Raw genomic sequence first — 22,391 nt, forward strand, 5'->3', positions numbered from 1 at the left:
TTCTGGCCCCTGTGGGCTCTCATTAAAGCTGTGATTCTGCCATTTCAAGGTAATTCTAGCCCTCCTGATATTCGTCAACAGGCAGAACACTTATTATATGAATATGAATTTGATGATGAAACCTTACAAAAGGCACAATTAGAACAACATAAAATATTTTAGATCCTGCCCCAGTTGCTCCAAGCGCTCCTCCCCTGCCAGGGGGCAGAAATCCCAAAGTCTCTCTCTTGCTAGAAGCCATTAGCTTCTGGCAATGACTCTCCTAAGACACCTTTTGACATTAAAACTGACAACACCTTTCTGAATAACAATAATAAGTTTTTACCACATTCTCTTAATTGTTAAGAATTTGCTACCTACTCACTCTCCTTCACAACAGAGGCTTTCTGAATTGCTGGCTTTGCAATCACAAGTCTCTGAAGCGCATGGTTTTTCCGCCTTTCCAGTTTTTAGAAATCCTGATGCTCAAGGGCACATAATACCTCAATATGAGGGTATTAACTTTTATCACAAGCAACAAATTTAAAAATCTATAACTATGTACTGCCCACATTCATCTTTTACTAAAGCACTTCTAAATTCTATAACATCCTCTATTGGAAATTTTATTCCCCATGATTGGTGAACTTTAATAAAAGCTCTCCTTAAACCAGGATAATATCTTCAATGGATAACGTGCTAGCAGAGATCAGGCTAACAGAAATGCTCGAGCTGGTGCTCCCCAAATGCTAACTGGTACAGGACAATTTGACAATATAAGAAGCTCAAATACAGTGCCATCCTTTGTTACATGAACAATTAAAACAGTAGCCCTTGAAGCTTAGGATCAAATTACTCCACAAGGGGAGCCTACAGGTAGCTACACTAAAATATTGCAAGGACCTAATGAAACGTATGCTGATTTTCTAGCTAGATTAGAAACTGCTATTTCCCGTAATGTAATTGGAGAAGCCAAAAGGCAACTAGAGAAATTACCTGCTTCAGTTCAGTTCAGTCGCTCAGTCATGTCCGACTCTGCAACCCCATGAATTGCAGCACGCCAGGCCTCCCTGTCCATCACCAACTCCCAGAGTTCACCCAGACTCACGTCCATCGAGTCAGTGATGCCATCCAGCCATCTCATCCTCTCGTCCCCTTCTCCTCCTGCCCCCAATCCCTCCCAGCATCAGAGTCTTTTCCAATGAGTCAACTCTTCGCATGAGGTGGCCAAAGTACTGGAGTTTCAGCTTTAGCATCATTCCTTCCAAAGAAATCCCAGGGCTAATCTCCTTCAGAATGGACTGGTTGGATCTCCTTGCAGTCCAAGGGACTCTCAAGAGTCTTCCCCAACACCACACTTCAAAAGCATCAATTCTTTGGCACTCAGCTTTCTTCACAGTCCAACTCTCACATCCATACATGACCACTGGAAAAACCATAGCCTTGACTAGCCAGACCTTTGTTGGCAAAGTAATGTCTCTGCTTTTCAATATACTATCTAGCTTGGTCATAACTTTTCTTCCAAGGAGTAAGCGTCTTTTAAATTTTATGGCTGCAGTCACCATCTGCAGTCATTTTGGAGCCCCCAAAAATAAAGTCTGACACTGTTTCCACTGTTTCCCCATCTATTTCCCATGAAGTGATGGGACCAGATGCCATGATCTTCGTTTTCTGAATGTTGAGTTTTAAGCCAACTTTTTCACTCTCTTTTTTCACTTTCATCAAGAGGCTTTTTAGTTCCTTTTCACTTTCTGCCATAAGGGTAGTGTCATCTGCCTATCTGAGGTGATTGATACTTCTCCCGGCAATCTTGCTTCTTCCAGCCCAGCATTTCTCATGATGTACTCTGCAGAGAAGTTAAATAAGCAGGGTGACAATATACAGCCTTGACGTACTCCTTTTCCTATTTGGAACCAGTCTGTTGTTCCATGTCCAGTTCTAACTGTTGCTTCCTGACCTGCATACAAATTTCTCAAGAGGCAGGTCAGGTAGTCTGGTATTCCCATCTCTTGAAGAATTTTCCACAGTTTACTGTGATCCACACAGTCAAAGGCTTTGGCATAGTCAATAAAGCAGAAATAGATGTTCTTCTGGAACTCTTGCTTTTTCGATGATCCAGCAGATGTTGGCAATTTGTTCTCTGGCTCCTCTGCCTTTTCTAAAACCAGCTTGAACATCTGCAAGTTCACAGTTCACGTATTGCTGAAGCCTGGCTTGGAGAATTTTGAGCATTACTTTACTAGCGTGTGAGATGAATGCAATTGTGCGATAGTTTGAGCATTCTTTGGCATTGCCTTTCTTTGGGATTGGAATGAAAACTGACCTTTTCCAGTCCTGTGGCCACTGCCGAGTTTTCCAAATTTGCTGGCAAATTGAGTACAGCACTTTCACAGCATCATCTTTCAGGATTTGGAATAGCTCAACTGGAATTCCATCACCTCCACTAGCTTTGTTACTATTGATGCTTCCTAAGGCCCCCTTGACTTCACATTCCAGGATGTCTGGCTCTAGGTTAGTGATCACACACCATTGTGATTATCTGGGTTGTGAAGATCTTTTTTGTAGTTCTTCTGTGTATTCTTGCCACCTCTTCTTAATATCTTCTGCTTCTGTGAGGTCCATACCATTTCTGTCCTTTATCGAGCCCATCTTTGCATGAAATGTTCCCTTGGTATCTCTAATTTTCTTGAAGAGATCTCTAGTCTTTCCCATTCTGTTGTTTTCCTCCATTTCTTTGCATTCATCACTGAGGAAAGCTTTCTTATCTCTTCTTGCTAGTCTCTGGAACTCTGCATTCAGATGCTTTTATCTTTCCTCTTCTCCTTTGCTTTTCGCTTCTCTTCTTTTCACAGCTATTTGTAAGGCCTGCCCAGATAGCCTTTTTGCTTTTTCGCATTTCTTTTCCATGGGAATGGTCTTGATCCCTGTCTCCTGTACAATGTCACGAACCTCAGTCCATAGTTCATCAGGCACTCTATCTACCTACCTATCAGATCTAATCCCTTAAATTACGTGCTTATGAAAATGCAAATCAGGAATATCAAAAGGCTATAGCTCCAATTCGTGAGACAGGGACTATTATTGATTATTTGAAGGCTTGTCGCAATCTAGGATCTGAAATTCAAAAGATGCAAATACTGGCTGAAACAATGGTCACTGCCTTAAGAAAGGGAAATGAAGGATGCTTTACATGTGGAGATAGGAACCATTTAAAAAGGGACTGCCCTAAGAAAGCTGGAGGAGGGAAGAGGGTTCAGGATGGGGAACACGTGTATACCTGTGGTGGATTCATGTTGATATATGGCAAAACCAATACAATATTGTAAAGTTAAATAATAAAATAAAGTTTAAAAAAGAAATAAAATAAAAGTTAGAAAAGAAAAAAAAATACTTCCAAAAATCTGCCCTTGCTGCCGTAGAGGAATGCACTGGGCCAAAGACTGTAAATCTAAATTTGACATTGAAGGGAAACCTATTCTGGGAAACTCCAAGCAGGGGACCCTCCCACCCCGCCCCCCGCCCAGGTCCCCTTCAACAAAAACCAGGGGCAAATTCCATCTTCTCCCTCAAACCCTCAACATCCAGCAGTGCTGCTGTCCATACGCCAGGCCTACATGACCTTCTCCTTTGCCTCCAGCCATCCCCTCTAGAATACCTACTGGACTTTTTGGACCCCTGCCTCCACAAACCTTCGGTCTTTCACTTGGCAGATCTAGTTTGACTTCTAAAGGAATTACTGTTCACCCTGGAGTAATTGATTCAGATTATAAAGGAGAAATTCAAATTATGATGTTATCTCAGACTTTACGGCAACTCAAAAGGGGGATAAAATTGCTCAATGACTTCTTTTACCTTACATTTCTATCGACACCTCTAATGATGTACAGACAGGCGGATTCGGCAGTACAGATCAAAAACAGCCCTTTTGGACATCATTAGTATCTGAATTTGCCTGACTGACTATAAATATCAAAATTAATGGTAAAAGATTTTCTGGTCTCCTCAACACTGGATCTGATATTATATTATTTCCAAACATTTATGGCCCCAATCCTGGCCTGTACAAAAAATTTCTTGCCAAATTGCAGGGATTTCTTAAACCAAAGTACAAGAGGTTTATCAGAGTACTCAAATCTATCCATGTGAGGGACCAGAAGGCCAACCTGCAACATTAAGACCTTATGTGATAGATGCACCCCTTAATCTAATAGGAAGGGACTTACTTATGCAATGGGAAACTCAGATATACATTTCACATTTTTCCTAGGGGCCACTGCTTATTTAACAAACAATACAATTATTAAAATAACTTGGAAGAATGACGAGCCTATTTGGACAGAGCAGTGGCCCCTCACAAAAGAGAAATTATAGGTGGCAAAGGAACTTATAGATACACAACTAGAATTAAAGCATATTGAGGAATCTTGTTCTCCTTGGAACTCTATTTTTGTTATAAAAAAGAAATCTAACAAATGGCATCTCCTAACAGACCTTAGAAAAGTTAATGCATCTATGAAACCTATGGGTGCATTATAACCAGGAATCCCATCACCTACCATTATTTATCAAAATTGGCACATTATTATTATTGATTTACAAGATTGCTTTTTTAATATACCTTCACACCCTTTAGACAGAGGAGATTTGCTTTCTCCCTCCCTTACCCTAATCACATCAGACCTCGTAACCGGTACCAGTGGACTGCACCGCCACAGGGATGACGGATTCTCACGTGTCAGTCTACGTAGCCAAAGCCCCGGAGCCTGTGAGGAAACACTTCCCTAACTTTCTTGTTATTCACTATATGGATGATATATCATTTTTGGCTCCATCTATCTTAGAAACTCAACACGTTTGATATAGCTCAACTATGCTTAAAAAATTCTGGATTAATCACTGTCCCTGAAAAAATTTAAACCTTACCATTACTTGGGGTTTGTTGTTAATAGGCAACATATTACTCCCCAACTAACTCAGATCCATACTGATAAATTATCAACCTTAAATGATTTTCAAAAGCTCTTAGGCGATATAAATTGGATTAGACCTTCTTTAGGCATTGCTAATTATCAACTGAATAACCTATTTAATACTTTAAAAGGAGATCCTGATTTAAATAGCCCTTGTTCACATTCTCAAGAGGCAGGAGAGGAACTCTATTTAGTGCAAAATAAATTACAAAAACAATTTCTTACGCTCATCAAACTAGATTTACCTCTAGAATTATTTATACTCCCCTCTCTTCATTCTCCCACAGGACTTCTTGCCCAAAAAGAACACCCAGTAGAATGGATCTATACCTGTTTTAGGGGAATAAAGTCACTTACACCCTACCTTGATTTAATTGCTCTAGATCATTATCAATGGAAGAAATAGGATTAAAACTCTAATTGGCTCTGATCCTCATAAAATTGTAATACCTATCAATAAATCTCAATTTGAGAACGCATTACAAACTTCTACCGATTTCCAAATAGCTTTTTTGGAATATTATGGAGAAATTTCATTTCATTATCCTTCCGGTAAGCTGTGGAATTTCTTCAAAAATACTGAATTTATTATTTCTCGCATTATCAGCTCACAGCCTATACCACAAGCTGAGGTTTTTTATACAGATGGGACTAAAAGCACCAAAGCTTCATTCTGGTCTCTTAAGGAATGAAAGTCTTTTATACTAAATTTCATTCTGCTCAACAAAATGAATTATATGTTCTTATTCAATTTATTTGCCTACATCCTTACCCCATTAATATAGTCTGACTCTATACATTAAATTTTTGTATTAAAAAATATAGAAACCTCCACCACAAACTCCAATCAACCTATTTTTCAACAACTCTTTTTTGAACTACAATCTGTTGTTAGAAACCTCAATTCTCCCATTTATATTACACATATTCAAGCACATTCTTGCCTTCCTGGCCGCATGACTTACGGTACTGAGCAGGCTGATAAAACTGGTTTCCTTTGCTACTCGGAAGGAACAGCATGCTCTGTTGCATAACAACGCTGGCTCCCTAAACAAGTTATGGATGATCCCATACCGCCAGGCTAAAGAAATTATTAGTAACTGCTCTACTTGTAGACCCCTACATCTTTGACCGATCGCACAAGGTATTAATCCTAGTGGTTTGCAACCTAATGAACTATAGCAAATGGATGTAACTCATTGCCCTGAACTTTCTCCATTTTCTTTCTTACATGTCTGTATCTACACTAATTCTTTTATTTGGGCCACACCTCTTCGCGGTGAGGCTATACAATATGTTATAACTCACTTACTAGCTTGTTTTGCTGTAATGAGAACTCCTAGTTCTATAAAAACAGACAATGGCCCTGCCTGTATTTCTAGGCACTTTAAACAATTTTTACAATCTTTTTCTATTAAACATATTACAGGTATTTCTTATAATCCACAGGCACAAGGCATAGTCAAACGTGTACATCACACACTAAAGTTGCAAATAAAAAAATTTAAAAAGGGGGAATACACAGGAACACTACTGTCTTCCTTATATAAAGCAGACTTTACTAGATTCCAACATATTTCCTAAACCTCTAACTATTATTAATACAGCTTTATTTGTTTAAAATTTTTAAACTTACCACAGGGAGATATCTTAACAAGAGCAGAAAGGCATTTTGAGGAACTGAAGGACACTTCTCTTCCTCTGCCCATTTAGTACCAAGATGGGTTAATGTAACAACAGAAATCTGGGAAGCTAATCTTACAGGGAAAGGGGTATGCTTGTATTTCCCCAGATGGATCCAACGAACTCACATGGCTTCTTCTTCGGAAGATTCAACCCAAGGGGGGCCCCTGGCCTTCAAAATGGAGATGGGACAACAAGGACCCCAGGAGGAAGAAATTCCAATACGGGCCATGGCGGCTCTAAAGATCTCCAGGAAGCGCCGCCCTTGGAGGCATCAACCTTCCGATCTCCCCAATTGGGGACGAATAAAAACCCTTACTAATGGAGCTGAAAATTTGGTCTCTCAACAGGGAATGCCTCGGAGTCCTGAATATACTCTCCTGGCAATGCTCAGTCTCTTGACCTGTGCCTCCCCTGTTCGAGCTTTAACTAATCATACTTACTGGGCTTACATACCCAATGCCCCTCTACTACAGGTAGTCGAAATGACAGAGAGAGGACCAATCGTTTCAACTAATGACTCTATTCATATGCCTTCTCCCTGGAGCATTATAGGGCCCTCACACCCTGAAGAAGAAGGAAAACTACTTAATATTTCTCTAGGTTATGAAGTGCTTCCTTTGTGCATGGGCCTAGCAGAATTATGCATAAATGTTAGCCAACAAACTTGGGCTTTCGCCCTGCCTCCCAAAAAGGATTTTTGGATGTTGTTTGGATTATTTACTGCCCTTTCTTTGTCTGTGAACCATGTTTATACTACTGAGACTTGTGGGAAAGAGTTAGGGAAAGAACAAAGAACATTATGCAAAGTGTTTACTTATAACAACTTTACACATACTCCTGTTCGTTGGGACAAATGTCAAGCCAAAACAGGAAAATTAATGTTTGTGGCTAAATCATCCAATTGTTGATTGGGGACCCCGTGGTATGTGGTTATCTAACTGCTCAGAAGATGTTAACAGCTGTGTGTGTGACTATGCTACTCAAGTGGCATGGAAAATTAATGACACTACAATGGAGCATTACCATGACAAAGGACTTCTTGGGTGGCTTGATGGTGGATTAGCCCCACCTCATCCTAGGATCATCCTCGATAAACAGAGTGGGCCTGAACAATGGGACATTTGGAAACTTATTGCACTGAAGAACTTGGGACTTGGACCAGACATTTCACAGGGACAAGTCGTATTCATAGTAACTATTTCTTTCACTATAATCAGTCATATTTTATATAGGCTTGTGTCCCACTTCCTTTTGTTATAGCCATAGGAAATTTACAATTTAATAAGACTTTACGTTCTGTAACTTGTATTAATTGCAAACTATATACTTGTCTTAACTCCTCTATCTCTTTAAGAAATGATTCCCTTTTGATTCTTCGATCTCAACGAAATGTGTGGTTATCAATAAATCTCCCAACGACCCTGGGAAGATGGTCCCAGGGCTGGACTTGCTTCCAGATTACTTACTAAACTGCTCCAACAATCTAAACGATTCGTTGGATGGCTGATTCTTGGCATTGTGGGGTTAACAGCTATTTGCACCACTGCTGCCGTCGCCGGCGCTGCTTTACATACCACGATTCAAACACATAATTTTATCCAAAACTGGACTGAAGATGCTCATAATATGTGGGCTACTCAGGCTCAGGTAGATGAGGGTATTCAAGAGGAAATACAGGAACTAAAAACAGCCATCAAACGGGTCAGAGATCAATTAATAGATTTGCAAAAACAAGTGATACTAAAATGTGATTGGAATTCTACTCAATTTTGTGTTGCTGCTGCTGCTGCTGCTAAGTCGCTTCAGTCGTGTCCGACTCTGTGCGACCCCATGGACTGCAGCCTACCAGACTTCTCCGTCCATGGGATTGTCCAGGCAAGAACACTGGAGTGGGTTGCCATTTCTTTCTCCACAATTTTGTGTGTGTGTGTGTGTGTGTGTGTGTGTTACTCCTGTTCATTTCAATCATAGTGCCTACAACTGGGAACAAATCAAATTTCATTTACAAAACATACATGATAATGCCTCTCTGAATGTACAATTATTGCAAAAGGAAATCTTTGAAACCTTTTATAAACGTCTGACCTCTTCCACTAATTTGGAAACTTTAGCTGAACAACTAGTTGATCAATTATCTGGACTAGACCCACTAGGATGGTTTCAAAGTATTACCCACAGCACTGGGTCTGGAACTGTAAATTTGGTGATTGTCTTGGTAATTATATTTGTTATTTATCATTGACTTTCTATAAAGTTGGTTAATACTAAACAAACTCAATTGGTCAGGACCTTTTTTACAAATACAATAAAACAGGGGGAATTGTCAGGAAGCATTTAACAGGAGCTTCCTGTGTGCTGTTTTGGATCTGTCATGAATCCTCTGTTCCTTATTAATAGGAATTAAGAGGGGTGGCAAACCGCTCCTGGGCTGAGGAATGCATGCATTTCCTTTGTTAGTTTTCCCATACGGTGGTAAGTAACTATTTCCCACCCTCTTCCTTTTTATGAACCATAAGCTAAAAATGATTATTTACAACCCTCTCTCTTTGGTATGGATTGCCTCATATTTCCTTGATAATTTGTAAGTCTGGACTTTTGATCTTTATCTTTGCTGAAAATAGCTACCTTGAAGGTATACCTTCAAGCTACCTTGAAGACAGTATATATACCCACACTATGTTGAATAAAACATCTTTGCTCCATCAGAGCTTGGGTCCCCATGTCTGTCTGTCTTTTCTCTTTCTTTCCACACAGCTAATTCTCTGGAGCGTAGAATCCTGTCGTGCTCACTCTCCTGCCTGGGCTTCTAAGACCCTCTCAAGAGGGCGCACTGTGCCTTCACCCCCTCGAGAGGGCTCCTGGTGCCTTCGTGAGCAACACAAGCCCTGTGTCAAGGACTTTACTGGTTTTCTGCGTAAACCAGGGAATATCAGCCTCTTTCTCTCTTTTACTTTCTTATCGTTGACTCCGGACCACCAGGTTCCAGTCCAGTAAAGGACCTCAACAGAGAAGCCACCACAGTGAGAGCCCATACAGCACAACTAGAGTAGCCCCTGCCCAATGTAGCTAGCGACAAGCCAGTGCAGCAGCAAAGACCCAGTACAGCCAAATATAAATAAACAAAAAATTCTTAAATGCTTTTCCTGCATATTAGTAGATCATAAATTTTCTCCTCTAGATTGCTGGATTTTGTTTACTAATATTTTATATAAGATTTTTACACCAATATTCCTAACTGGAACTGGTTGGTAACTTTTTTTTTTTTACAAACTCTGTCAGATTCTGGGATCAATGTCATACTTCAAAAATAAATTTGGAAGTTTTCTCTTTTGATATGGTCTTAAGTAATTGCAGTAACACTAGACTACCTGATCTTCATAGAGATTTGCTAGAATTTCCCTGTGAAGTCATCCTGGTATTTATGGAAGGGCTCTGTTACTATTTTCTCTATTTCCTCAGTGGTGACTGATCTATTTAGGAGTTCTGCTTCTAGAGGAATTGATTTTGATAAACCATTTTTCTAGAAAAGTATCCATTTCTTTGACTAAACAAGAACTGCTTTAAAGTTTACCAAGTAATAAAGTTTACCAAGTATCAGCTGCATGTTCTATCAGTCTTCATTAATAATACTAATATATACACTAATACATGTGTATACAGTTCTGAAAGACTAAAGAAACAAATTTTTACAGGTCAAATAATTATGAATATGGTAAAAAGTCATTAGAATAGACCCTTAACTATCCACAGACTAGCCTAAATGCTTACAAAGCCAAAATATTCTATTATATAAATGTTATACTGCATTAGATGTTAAATATATTAGTCAGGGTAACATATTGTAACTAATTCAAAAAGAGAGGTAGGAAGAAAAGGAGCATTACAGAGCCAAGTTCTACTTCTATATTATTCTGAACTCCATAAACATGTCTTGAAAATGTGACAAAATCTTACAAACATTTAAATGTCTACCATCCTACCATGATGCCTCTTCATACTGTATGTAGGATCAAGACCTCAAGCTTGAAGGCAACATTGCAGTCATACTTCCAATACTTTAATGATGAAAATAAACTAAATAATTTAAATTGTTTTTTAATTTATCTTGGGACACACAAAATAAGTAGTGTAGCTGAACAGTTGCATTAAGTGCTCTGTTAGTCAACACTATCTGGGACAAACTGGCATAATATTATATATTTGACATAATTGCAAATTTACATATTCTGGAAACATGTTACTGGAAATAAATATTACTACTTATGCAATCAACTTGCCAATAATGAGGAAAGAATCATGAGAAAACAATCTCATAAATCCAGATTGTGGGACAGTGCATAAGACAGATGGTCCAGACCTGCACTGTACAATGAGACAGCCATTAGCCACATGTGTCAATTCAAAATTAATTAAAAATAGATAAAATGGAAAATTCAGTGCCTCAGATGCCCTAGTCACATAAAAAATGCCACATGTGTCTAGCAGCTATTGTGGTAGACTGGTGCTGTTTTAAACTTTTCAAAAAGGCAGTCATGAAAGGAAAAAAGGTATAGAGAAGTTTCTAGACTAAAGAACACTAAAGAGACTGACAAAAGCAATGCATGACCCTTCCAAAATCACTGTAGATGGTGACTGCAGTCATGAAATTAAAAGACACTTACTCCTTGGAAGGAAAGTTAGGACCAACCTAGACAGCATATTCAAAAGCAGGTATTACTTTCCAACAAAGGTCCGTCTAGTCAAGGCTATGGTTTTTCAGTGGTCATGTATGGATGTGAGAGTTGGACTGTGAAGAAAGCTGAGTGCCAAAGAATTGATGCTTTTGAACTGTGGTGTTGGAGAGGACTCTTGAGAATCCCTTGGACTGCAAGGAGACCCAACCAGTCCATCCTAAAGGAGACCAGTCCTGGGTGTTCACTGGAAGGACTGATGCTAAAGCTGAAACTCCAATACTTTGGCCACCTCACGCGAAGAGTTGACTCATTGGAAAAGACTCTGATGCTGGGAGGGATTGGGGGCAGGAGGAGAAGGGGGCGACAGAGGATGAGATGGCTGGATGGCATCACTGACTCGATGCACATGAGTTTGGGTGAACTCCAGGAGTTGCTGATGGACAGGGAGGCCTGGCGTGCTGTGATTCATGGGGTCGTGGAGTCGGACACAACTGAGCAACTGAACTGAACTGAACTGGGGAAAAAGCTATGAAGTACATTTCAGAGACAATTAAGGAAATTTTAATATAAGCTGTACATTATGGCACCCCACTCCAGTGTTCTTGCCTGGAGAATCCCAGGGACAGGGGAGCCTGGTGGGCTTCTGTCTACAGGGTCGCACAGAGTTGGACAGGACTGAAGCGACTTAGCAGCAGCAGCAGCAGCAGCAGCAGCAGGGATAAGTGAATCAATGTTAAATTTCTTAGAAGTGATAATGGCATCATGGTTATACCAGAGAATGTCCTTATTCTTAGGAACTACGTGCTGAAATATTTACACATGAACCATCATGATGTTTATAACTTATTTTGCAAATGATGCCGCAAAAACCAAAGCAAATACATACATACTGAGATAGAACAAAAACAGCAAAACATTCACAACTGATGAGCATAAGTGAATGGTATGCATGTCTGTAGTACACAGTCAACTTTTTTCGTTTGACTATATTTCATCTATTACTTTAGGGGAGGAAGGGATGGAATCCAACAGGAGACAGACAGGAGTTACAAAAAAGCTCTTCATGCTTCAAGTTTTTGGTTAAAGAAATATCTATCCTACCTACTACGTAAATTAGGGGCATTCATGTTCTATTTATTTTGATGTATGTGACAAATTTGAAGACCAAAACCTACAGTTAGGATGTTGGAATACTGAAATACACTAATGAGCCTTAAGATTTAAACAAAACACACGCAAATACGTGTTTGATTCTAGAATGCCCAGCAAGCAAACTTCTGAAGAGGGAGACTTGATACAGGTAGCCCCCTCATGCTATTTGAAGCCATACAAGGTACACTTAGCAAATATGGGAAAGAAAAAAATAGAAATGTTTAACATTTTTCCAATTCAGTCAACATATTAAAAACCGAAAGTCATTATTTTTACAAAAATACTGCCTTCTTGGAGAAAGAAATGGCAACGCACTCCAGTGTTCTTGCCTTGAGAATCCCAGAAACGGAGGAGCCTCGTGGGCTGCCGTCTATGGGGCTGCACAGAGTCGGACATGACTGAAGAGACTTAGCAGCAGCAGCAACTGCCTTCTTAAAAGAATCTTTTTGATTCTTAACTTTTGAGTATCATGTTCTACATCTTTTGCAATATTTCAACTCTCCCTAGAAGACATACCTATTTCTTTAACTCTGGCTCCAGTCAAATCAGGAGTTTCAAAACTGTAGGATGTGTGAAATCAGTAGTTATATAGCCTTTCAGTGTTAAAACCTAATGACAAAAAGTCTTTAGTCTAAGGAACCCAATATTATTTTAAAATTGTGCATAGATTTTTGCAATGCTTCTATTTAAATCTACTTTAAGACACAGGTTTTCATTCAGTTTCCATTTATGTTGTAAAAACAATAACGTTCCGAGAACAGACTACCAGTTTTAAACATTGAATAACCCTGCAAGATCTATAGTTCAAAACTTTTGCAGTCTTGACACCTGATGGAAAAAAATGAAACTGTTTTTTTACAGTTTTTCAGTGTATAATAACATCTAGATGAAAACTAAATTTGCTTATTAAAACTTTATTTTTTCCTGCTTATTTCCAACCAAAACCCAAACCCTGATATCACACTCAGCTGATATAAAGAACAGAGCATTCCTACAGTTAAGCACCCAGACTGTTGTGCCCATAAGACTTCTTCATGCAAAAATCCTTAGTAATAAAGGAAAAAATACAAAGAGGTAAACACAACAGTTTACAAGTCAAATGATATCTAAAATTTTCCTAAAGGTGTTACAACCCTGACTTACACATGCTCATACTTTCTAACTGAATATTACCATTTCAAATTATTATATCATAGTTCTAGTTTAAATAAATATTCGTTATTAAAATTCCTTAACTTTTTTGAGGACATAACCCTGCCACTCACACATATAAAAAGAACTGCTCCTATTTACCTACCTACAAAGTCTCCTTATTCAACATGAATTTAGGAGCCTTACAGAAAGACTGGCAGCCCTGTGACAGCTCTGTTTTATTGCACTTGGTGTACATGCTTTCATATAGCAGCTTTAATTTGAGGTAACACTTACCTTTTAAAAATTCATTTTTAATCTGCCAATACATTTACTTTATAACAAGCAAAATTTAAAAAAATATATATACATATATATCTTTTGCTATGCAGGATTTACTAATTTGCATAAGTCAGTCAGTCACCATGAAGTAGCTACTTTTGAATTTTACTTTCCTTCTCAAATAGCTCTCATATGATAGATACAAATTATAACTATTCATGTTATATATGAATATATATAATTCCAAAGTTTCAAAAACTTTGGAATTCTTTAATCATCAAGCTATTATTTAAAATAATTCTTAAAATTTTTAAAATATATGCAATACTAAAGTCACATTTGGTTCCAAAATAAAATCAGTAACTAGGATTTTTAAATAAGAGTGCCAGAAAATAGGGGGTATATTTAAAAAGAGAGAAAACTTTAAAAACTGGTAGAAAGCAAGTTCAGTATGTTAACAGTCACACATAAAATTTATGTGTCATTTTACATAGTTGTCAAAAAGTGAAAAAATTTTCCAATGCAAACTTCTTCACTTTTGGGGGAAAAATAGTAAAAATCAAATGTTTAAAAGTGGCGATTAAAATAGTTCAGAAAGCAGATTAAAAACAGGTGGCAAATAAAATTAGAAGACGGACTTCCCTGGTGGCCCAGTGGCTAAGACTCCACGCTCCCAATGCAGAGGGCCCAGGTTCATTCCCTGGTCAGGGAACTAGATCCCACTAGCCACAACTAAAGATCCTGTGAGCTGCAACTGAGACCTGGTGCAGCCGAATAAATAAAAATAAGTATTAAACAAAAAGAGAGAAAAAATTTTGAAAAAAAATTAGGAGAAGAAATTTTGGATAAAGTTTATGATGGGGACTTAAGGGTATAATGGGCTTTCCAGGTGGCGCTAGTAGTAAAGAACCTGCCTGTTAATGCAAGAGACGGGGTTCGATCCCTGGGTCAGGAAGATTCCCCTGGAGAAGGGAATGGCAACTCACTCCAGTACTCTTGCCTGGAGAATCCCAAGGACAGAGAAGCCTGGTGGGCTACGGTCCATAGGGTCACAAAGAGTTGGACACGACTGAAGTGACTTAGCACACATACAAGTAAGGTTATAATACATATTACACAGACAAAACCCAATAGTCAGCTACTGAATTCATTTTTAAAGTTCTTACTGAAAAGTATTCTTAACTAGCGAAAGACAAAACATGAAAAGAGTAAATTTCATTTCAACCAAATAATGACAGACGCAAGTGACATCATTTCACTTCTAAGATCACATACATAGCCTTTCGGAATATCGGTGTCCTCGTTGCTCCCAGGGTCGTTCTCTAAGTGCTGCTTGATTTTTTCCTCTAGTCCCACAGCATCGGCTCCTTGATACTGATCAATTCTCACTTTGTTTCGAAAAAACAGAAATGTAGGTGTTGCTGATATATTGTTGGTGGCAGCTGTTCCCTAGAATTGTCAAGTTAGACAGCATTACAAATTAAACTACTCAGAATATTCACTCTGCATCTGTATGGAAGTTAAATATCACAAACATGAACTAAAAACATGTAAAATAACTTACTCCTAACTGTTACTTAAGAAAGAGCAAGCCTATTCTGAAAGGTCACAACTATATTACCCACATGTCCACATTGAAGAATAGCCCCGTATTTTCATGTTTTAGTGTTAAAGGCTTCATTCATTCATTCAGTAGAACAATCAGTTTCCAGTACAGAAACTGCACTTGACAAAACCAGATACTTCTCTCATAAGCACAGACTATTTCTCAAATGGAGAAACCGAGAAGGGTATTGAGATTTGTCAACATAAAAAGTACACATGTGAAAAAACAGCAGCACATCTGTCCATGAAACATCCTCACCTAGTTTTACTCTTTAAAGAAATGATTTCTGGTCTCCCATCAAAAACACTGCAACTGGTATCTTTTCAAATTCTGCTCCAACTCTATGATATATAAGACTAGCCACCAAATGAAAATCAGTTAACCACTGATTCATGGTTTAAGTTCTTCATGAGACGTGTACAGAAAACAAGTGAAATAAATATGTCCTCTTGCATATTCTAATGCGAGGAAGAGGTATGACTATTAAAAAAAAAAAAAAGGCATAAAGTTTACAAAGACGTCTTCTCTGAGCCTCATAAGTGGGAAAAAAAGAAGACTGACAGTGCCATCCAAAAGAAATACACAAATGTGAGCTGTACGTGAAATTTAAAGTTTTCTAGAATCCACAAACAAAGAAGAGAAACAAGTGAAATTCATTTTAGCAACCTGTCTTGTAAATCCAAATATGCACTTTAACATATAGTCGATATAAAAGTTAATGACATATTTTACATTTTTTTGGTTCATATTAAGCCTTCAAAATCCTATATTACACTCACAGCACAACTCAATTTGGACTTGCCATATTTCAAGTGCTCATTTCAACTAACTACATGTGGCTACCATACAGGACGACACAGCTTCAGAAGACAGCACTTTCAGATTAGAGACGCAGAATACTGATATTAAGGCCAGAGCTACTGTCCAGCAGCATGTGACCAGAGTACTAAACAATGAACATGGAACAGAATTTGCACCAAATCCCCAAACTGCTTACCTATGTAACATTTAAGATTTTTGTTTTTTCAACCCAGAAATGCAAAGGCAAAAGCCTCAATGGAAAAAAAAAAAAAACTACAGAGTCAGGATTCTCAGTCAAGATTACACTTTTGTAGTCTTCTGTGTTGCAAGAAGCCTTCAAAAACTTTTCTGGCATAACCACTCTTTCACACTACACACACGTAAACATAGAGCTGTCACACTGCCATGCCAACTAAGTAGCCAGGGCAATCTACTGACCTGTGGCTCAATCAGCAGCAATCAATGTTTTAAACTTTCTGCTGAGTATGCAGCTTTGGAGCTAAGGTCATACAATGATCAATTCAAATCAAACTCTAACCAAGAATTCTCTCCCATGGGTTTTTAACCAAACAATGTGTCAACAGTATAAGATAAGATATAATTCCAGATTTGCAAAAAAATAAAGAAATGTAAAATAGAACAGCCAAGTGACCTACTAAGTTTAACAACATACTATTAGTTTTATATCAAAAAAATATGAATATAAACAAACTCAGAAGCAGTTAATATCAGACTACTTTTCTTAACTAATACAGCCGTAACAACACTTGCATTCACCACTGCAAGACAGACATCATCCTACCTCCAAATAAACAAGTACTTAGTACATAAAGAGATAAATAAAGGATGATATTAATGTGAATTTCAAGCCAATTTGTAAATTTTCAAAAAATTTTAAAAGGGCCCTCTTGCCTTACCTGACACTGATGTACATCTACTTCCAAGAAAACTGCCTGTGGATACTTATTACTCATAGAACTGAATGCTGGGGCAATCCTTAAACACGGCCCACACCTGTGAAAAACATAAGAGATACTTTGTAAGTAAGATAACACCAAAGACTATACTAATTTACACTCTAAAGATTTCATCAATTAAAACATAAACTTAAAAAGTTCTGATCAAATTGTCTTTAGACTTTCTCCTTCCACTGTATTATTTAGACAAATGCTTACAATAGTATCACACTACCTTAATGACTACAGATTTATATTGTCTTTAAGTCTAACAGTGTTATATTCCAGCTTTCTTCTCACTGAAAGAAATTAAAGGCTAAATAAATATAGGAATATACTACACGTATGAATTGGAAAACTCAATACTGTCAAGATGTCAAGTCTCCTCAATTTGATATTTAAAGTCAATGTAAAATTCTAACAGGTTTTTGAGAAATTAACAACTTTAAATTCTAAAATTTATAGGGAAATATCAAGGATAGCCCAGGCAGTCTGGGGTTCAAAGCTGAAGGAATTCCATTACCAGATATTAAAAACTACCAAGAAGCTTTATAAGTTAACAGTATAAAGGATAAACAAACTCACCAATTTTAAAAAAACGTTCAAAGGTAGACCCATCCCATACACAGTAACCTAACTTTTGAAAAAGCTGACACAGTAGTACAGTGGAGAAAAGACAGTCTTTTCAATACACATTGCTGAGTCAAAATGGATACCCACCTGGGGGTAAAAAATGACTCCTAACTCACAATGTACACAAAAATCAATTCCAGATGGATTATAGATCTAAAGTGAAAGGTAAAACTACGGTTTTAGGGTAAAAAAATACAGAGAATACTTTGAAAACCTTGAGTAAGCAAAAATTTATTTCTTAAAACACTGAAAGCACTAAAGAGAAAAGGGAAGAACTGATATTTGGGGATATACTTGATAAGCTGGAAAATATTACGCTTAAGACCTTTTGTTCATCAAGATAACAAAGGGTGAAAAGACAAACCACAGATTGGTTAAAAAAAAAAAAAATGTGTAAAACATATCAAACATATGACTTATACCTCTAATATGTAAAAAAGCACTTACAAATCAATAAGACTGTTATCCAAAAGAAAAAAAAGAGTTCTCTTGAATAGGACAAATGAGGTTATCCAAGCAGTCAGTAGGAGAAGGCAATGGCACCCCACTCCAGTACTCTTACCTGGAGAATCCCAGGGACGGGGAAGCCTGGGGGGCTACCGTCTATGGGGTCACACAGGCAAAAAAAAAAAGCAGTGAGTAAATAGAAAAAGACTTCCTCAGTCACTAAGGAAACAAAGGATGTGCAAATTAAAGCTACTCCCACTAAGACAGCTAAAACAACAAAGAAGGAAGCACTGTCAAGAACTGGGAGCAAATGACCTGTTTAGTGCAAATGGGTATAAGCACTTTATCGGGTAAGAAAGGAAACTGAAGTTACCTGTTAAAGTAAGATTTATGCCTACCAGTGACCACGTCCAGGGTATACAAAACAGAAACATCTGCATGTGTGCCTTTAGGGCATATGAAAAAATACTGGTAGAAGTAACATTTCTAATGGCCAAAAACTGGATACCACCCAAGTTCCTCTCAAGAACAGAATGAGTAAACTAACTGTAGTTAATCACGCACTGGAATACTATATAACAATGAAAATGACTGATGTAAAACCTCATGCCAAAACATAAATGAACCTCACAAATAACACTGAGAAAATAAGTATAGTCTATTATTCCACTTAGTTTAGTTCAGTTCAGTCGCTCAGTCGTGTCCAACTCTTTGCGACCCCATAAATTGCAGCACACCAGGCCTCCCTGTCCATCACCAACTCCCAGAGTTCACTCAGACTCACGTCCATTGAGTCAGTGATGCCATCCAGCCATCTCATCCTCTGTTGTCCCCTTCTCCTCCTGCCCCCAATCCCTCCCAGCATCAGAGTCTTTTCCAATGAGTCAACTCTTCGCATGAGGTGGCCAAAGTATTGGAGTTTCAGCTTTAGTGTCAGTCCTTCCAGTGAACACCCAGGACTGATCTCCTTCAGAATGGACTGGTTGGATCTCCTTGCAGTCCAAAGGATTCTCAAGAGTCCTCTCCAATACCACAGTTCAAAAGTATCAATTCTTCGGCACTCAGCTTTCTTCACAGTCCAACTCTCACATCCATACATGACCACTGAAAAACCATAGCCTTGACTAGACGGACCTTTGTTGGAAAGTAATATCTGCTTTTGAATATGCTGTCTAGGTTGGTCCTAACTCCTTCCAAGGAGTAAGCGTCTTTTAATTTCATGACTGCAGTCACCATCTGCAGTGATTTTGGAGCCCAAGAAAATAAAGTCTGACACTGATTCCACTTATGTACAGTTCAAATACAGGTAAAACAAATCAATGGTATTATAAATCAAAACAAGTCACTTTTGTTAGTGACAGGATAGGGCATGAGAGATATTTTGAGAGGTTACTAATGTTCCATTTGTCCAGAAGCTAAACAAACATGCGTGTGTATTCAGTTTGTGAAAATTCTCTGAACTGTACATTTATCCTTGGGTACTATGTATATTTCAATGAAAGTTCCAAAAAATTAAAATTAAGAAAAATCTTGGCTTTAACAGACAGGAACACAAGGAAAAGCAGATTCTAAAGCACAAGATGTTCAAATTCACAAATGTTCAAACTCAAGTTGTGATTCTCTTTCCATTCTTAATATTTTAATCAGCATTTTCATCTTCTGCCATCTTTAAGACTCACAGCAATAAGAAAATAACTATTAATTTCTTAAATACTAAACTTGATGCTTCTGAAAATAAATTTTTGGATCTAACAATTTTAGGCCCTGAGACTAAATTTTACAGGAACAAACATTTACAGTTGATGAAATCTATCTTTAGATTAGCAAAATACTACTGGCTTTTAATCAGTCTTAAACATTATGGATAGGAGTACACACTGGTAGATCCTTTTTGAAGGGTCACTTGGTCATTATCTGCCAACTTTAAATGACCACAATTTAAGATTCAACAACCTTTACTCCTAAAAGTCAATCCTATCTTAACAATCTATTTCACAATAATACGTATAAAGAAGTTCAATGAAACATCTGAAATAGTTTTTTAAAGATAGAAATAATCTAAATGACAATCAATATAAAAATATTTTTAGAAATTATAATATATAAAATAAGCTATGATATATGGTACAACACAAGGAAACAGAGCCAGTATTTTGTAATATCTATAAATGGAGTGTGATCTTTAAAAACTGTGAATTACCATATGGTACATTGTAACTTATATAATACTATGTATCAACTATACTTCAACAACAACAACAAAAATTATGACACATTCACACCAGGGGATAAGGATAAACTGTACTGTTCAAAAGAAAACTTAAGTCTCACAAAAAAATGTTCTCTGTGACCACATTTAACACACGCCTTTATATACGTTATCTACATGTTATATATGTATACAAACATATACTTACAACTTAGGTGTGTCACACAATAAACTACTACTTCTGAAAAATGGGATTGGAAAGGAAGAGAAAGTTTAGGGGAGACTTTCAGAACTGCCTATACTCCTGCATTCTCCGGTTTCTCTGATAGTTATTTTCCTTTTACGATAGTGAATAAACTGACAGTAGGCGATTAAGTGTTTGCTGCATGTAAACAGAGGCCACAGGAGAAGCGCAAGCATCACGCTGCGTCACAGAATACACCTGGCGTAAGCACAGTATCAGAGTTTCTCATTCCCGAAAAAAACCTCCTTTCTGCAGAAGCATGTGCCCAAAATTACGGAAAAAATAAGATTGGTGTCAGTCATTTAAACCCATGCAACTTTGTAAACATATTCCTACAAAAAAACAGCAACTGGTACTCAGGAAATACCTGAGGCAGGAGCCTCAGACCTAGAGGCTACCTCAGGAGACATTTAAATTGTACAAAAACGATCAAATGGAAGTGCCTGCTGTATTACAGGTGCTGTGAGAATCAGATGCAAGGGAAGCTCGGAGCCAGCAGGGCGGCCAGCCAGGCAGGGGACAGGAGGAAGGACAAGACGAGACTGACCTCCGCTGGGGAACCAGGGCTAGGAGCTGAGGCCCAGGTTTAACTTTATTAATTTAGACTTAAACAGATCCTGAAAGGGAGCCTGCCTCTGTGGCTGAGGGCTTTTCTGCTTCCTGTTACAGGCTCTATTCCTATTTCTGGCCCTCACTACCTAAGAAAAATATTAGAATATTAACACAACCTCCACCCTTGTATAGACGTCATCACTCCACTCATCAATCATGTATGAGCTAACCTGAAGCTAAACAGACCGCTAAATAATGACTGTCTTGAAAATAAATGTTCCCTTTCAAAATTTAACCTTATCTCGATCCTGTTTAATTTAGTTAGTTGTCATGTAAGATGGAACGTCTTATATGATGTCTTTAGTCAAAAACCAAAATAAGTCACAGAACACAGAAGCACAGAAATATACAGCAGCATACTTTCACATTATAATCACTCAAGTGAAATTACTTGCTATTTTAATAAGGTCCTTGCTTACCACTAGCATCTAAAGGTAAACTTAAACTTCCAAAATTAGCTGAGCTCACAAACAAATCATTTGATTTCTCTGGAAAACAGGAAGGGACTAGATTCCTCAAGGGCCTTTCCTATCTCTAGAACATTATGCCCCCAAACATGCCTAAATTTCAGGACTGTACTTTTTTGACTTTGCAAAGCCCTTAATTTGAAGCCCTTAGATAGTAGATTACCTCAGTACCTTTGAACTTGCAAGAAACCAGGGACCATCTAGTCCAGAGATTTAAAAAAAAAAAAAAAAAGGTTATTTTTCCACCTCTGAACTCTTTGATGGAAAGCTTACCTGTTAGATCCAGTGTGTAAGAACTAAACTCACAAAGCTGAAACTTTAAAATTGACCTAGCAGAACACAATTATTTGATAAGAGGCAAATGCCAGAAAGGAGAAGGAAATGGCAACCCACTCCAGAAATCTTGCCTGGAGAATCCCATGGACAGAGAAGCCTGGCGGGCTGCAGTCCATGGGGTCGCAAAGAGTCGGTCACAACTTAGCAACTAAACCACCACCACCAGATGCCAGAAAAGTTAACTGACTTGATCAAGATCAGACACTT

At 38.0% G+C, this 22,391-nt stretch overlaps 1 protein-coding gene across 6 annotated transcripts in view; it reads right to left on the reverse strand.

Annotated features, from left to right (window-relative positions):
* Positions 1–22,391, reverse strand: part of TXNL1 (thioredoxin like 1) — a 43,966-nt gene that overhangs the window by 16,140 nt on the left and 5,435 nt on the right. For all 6 annotated transcript variants that reach the window (XR_011462502.1, XM_070361931.1, XM_005896882.3 and 3 more), the window contains exons 2-3: positions 17,198–17,294; positions 15,149–15,322 (exon numbers count right to left, since the gene is read on the reverse strand). Coding sequence is in view for 5 of the 6 variants with exons in the window: in XM_070361931.1 (XP_070218032.1) it covers positions 15,149–15,322; positions 17,198–17,294 (271 nt within the window). In the remaining variant the exon portion in view is untranslated. The remainder of the gene's footprint in view (positions 1–15,148; positions 15,323–17,197; positions 17,295–22,391) is intronic.

The sequence above is a fragment of the Bos mutus genome, chromosome 24 (genome assembly GCF_027580195.1).
Source record: "Bos mutus isolate GX-2022 chromosome 24, NWIPB_WYAK_1.1, whole genome shotgun sequence".
Taxonomy (NCBI): Eukaryota; Metazoa; Chordata; class Mammalia; order Artiodactyla; family Bovidae; genus Bos; species Bos mutus.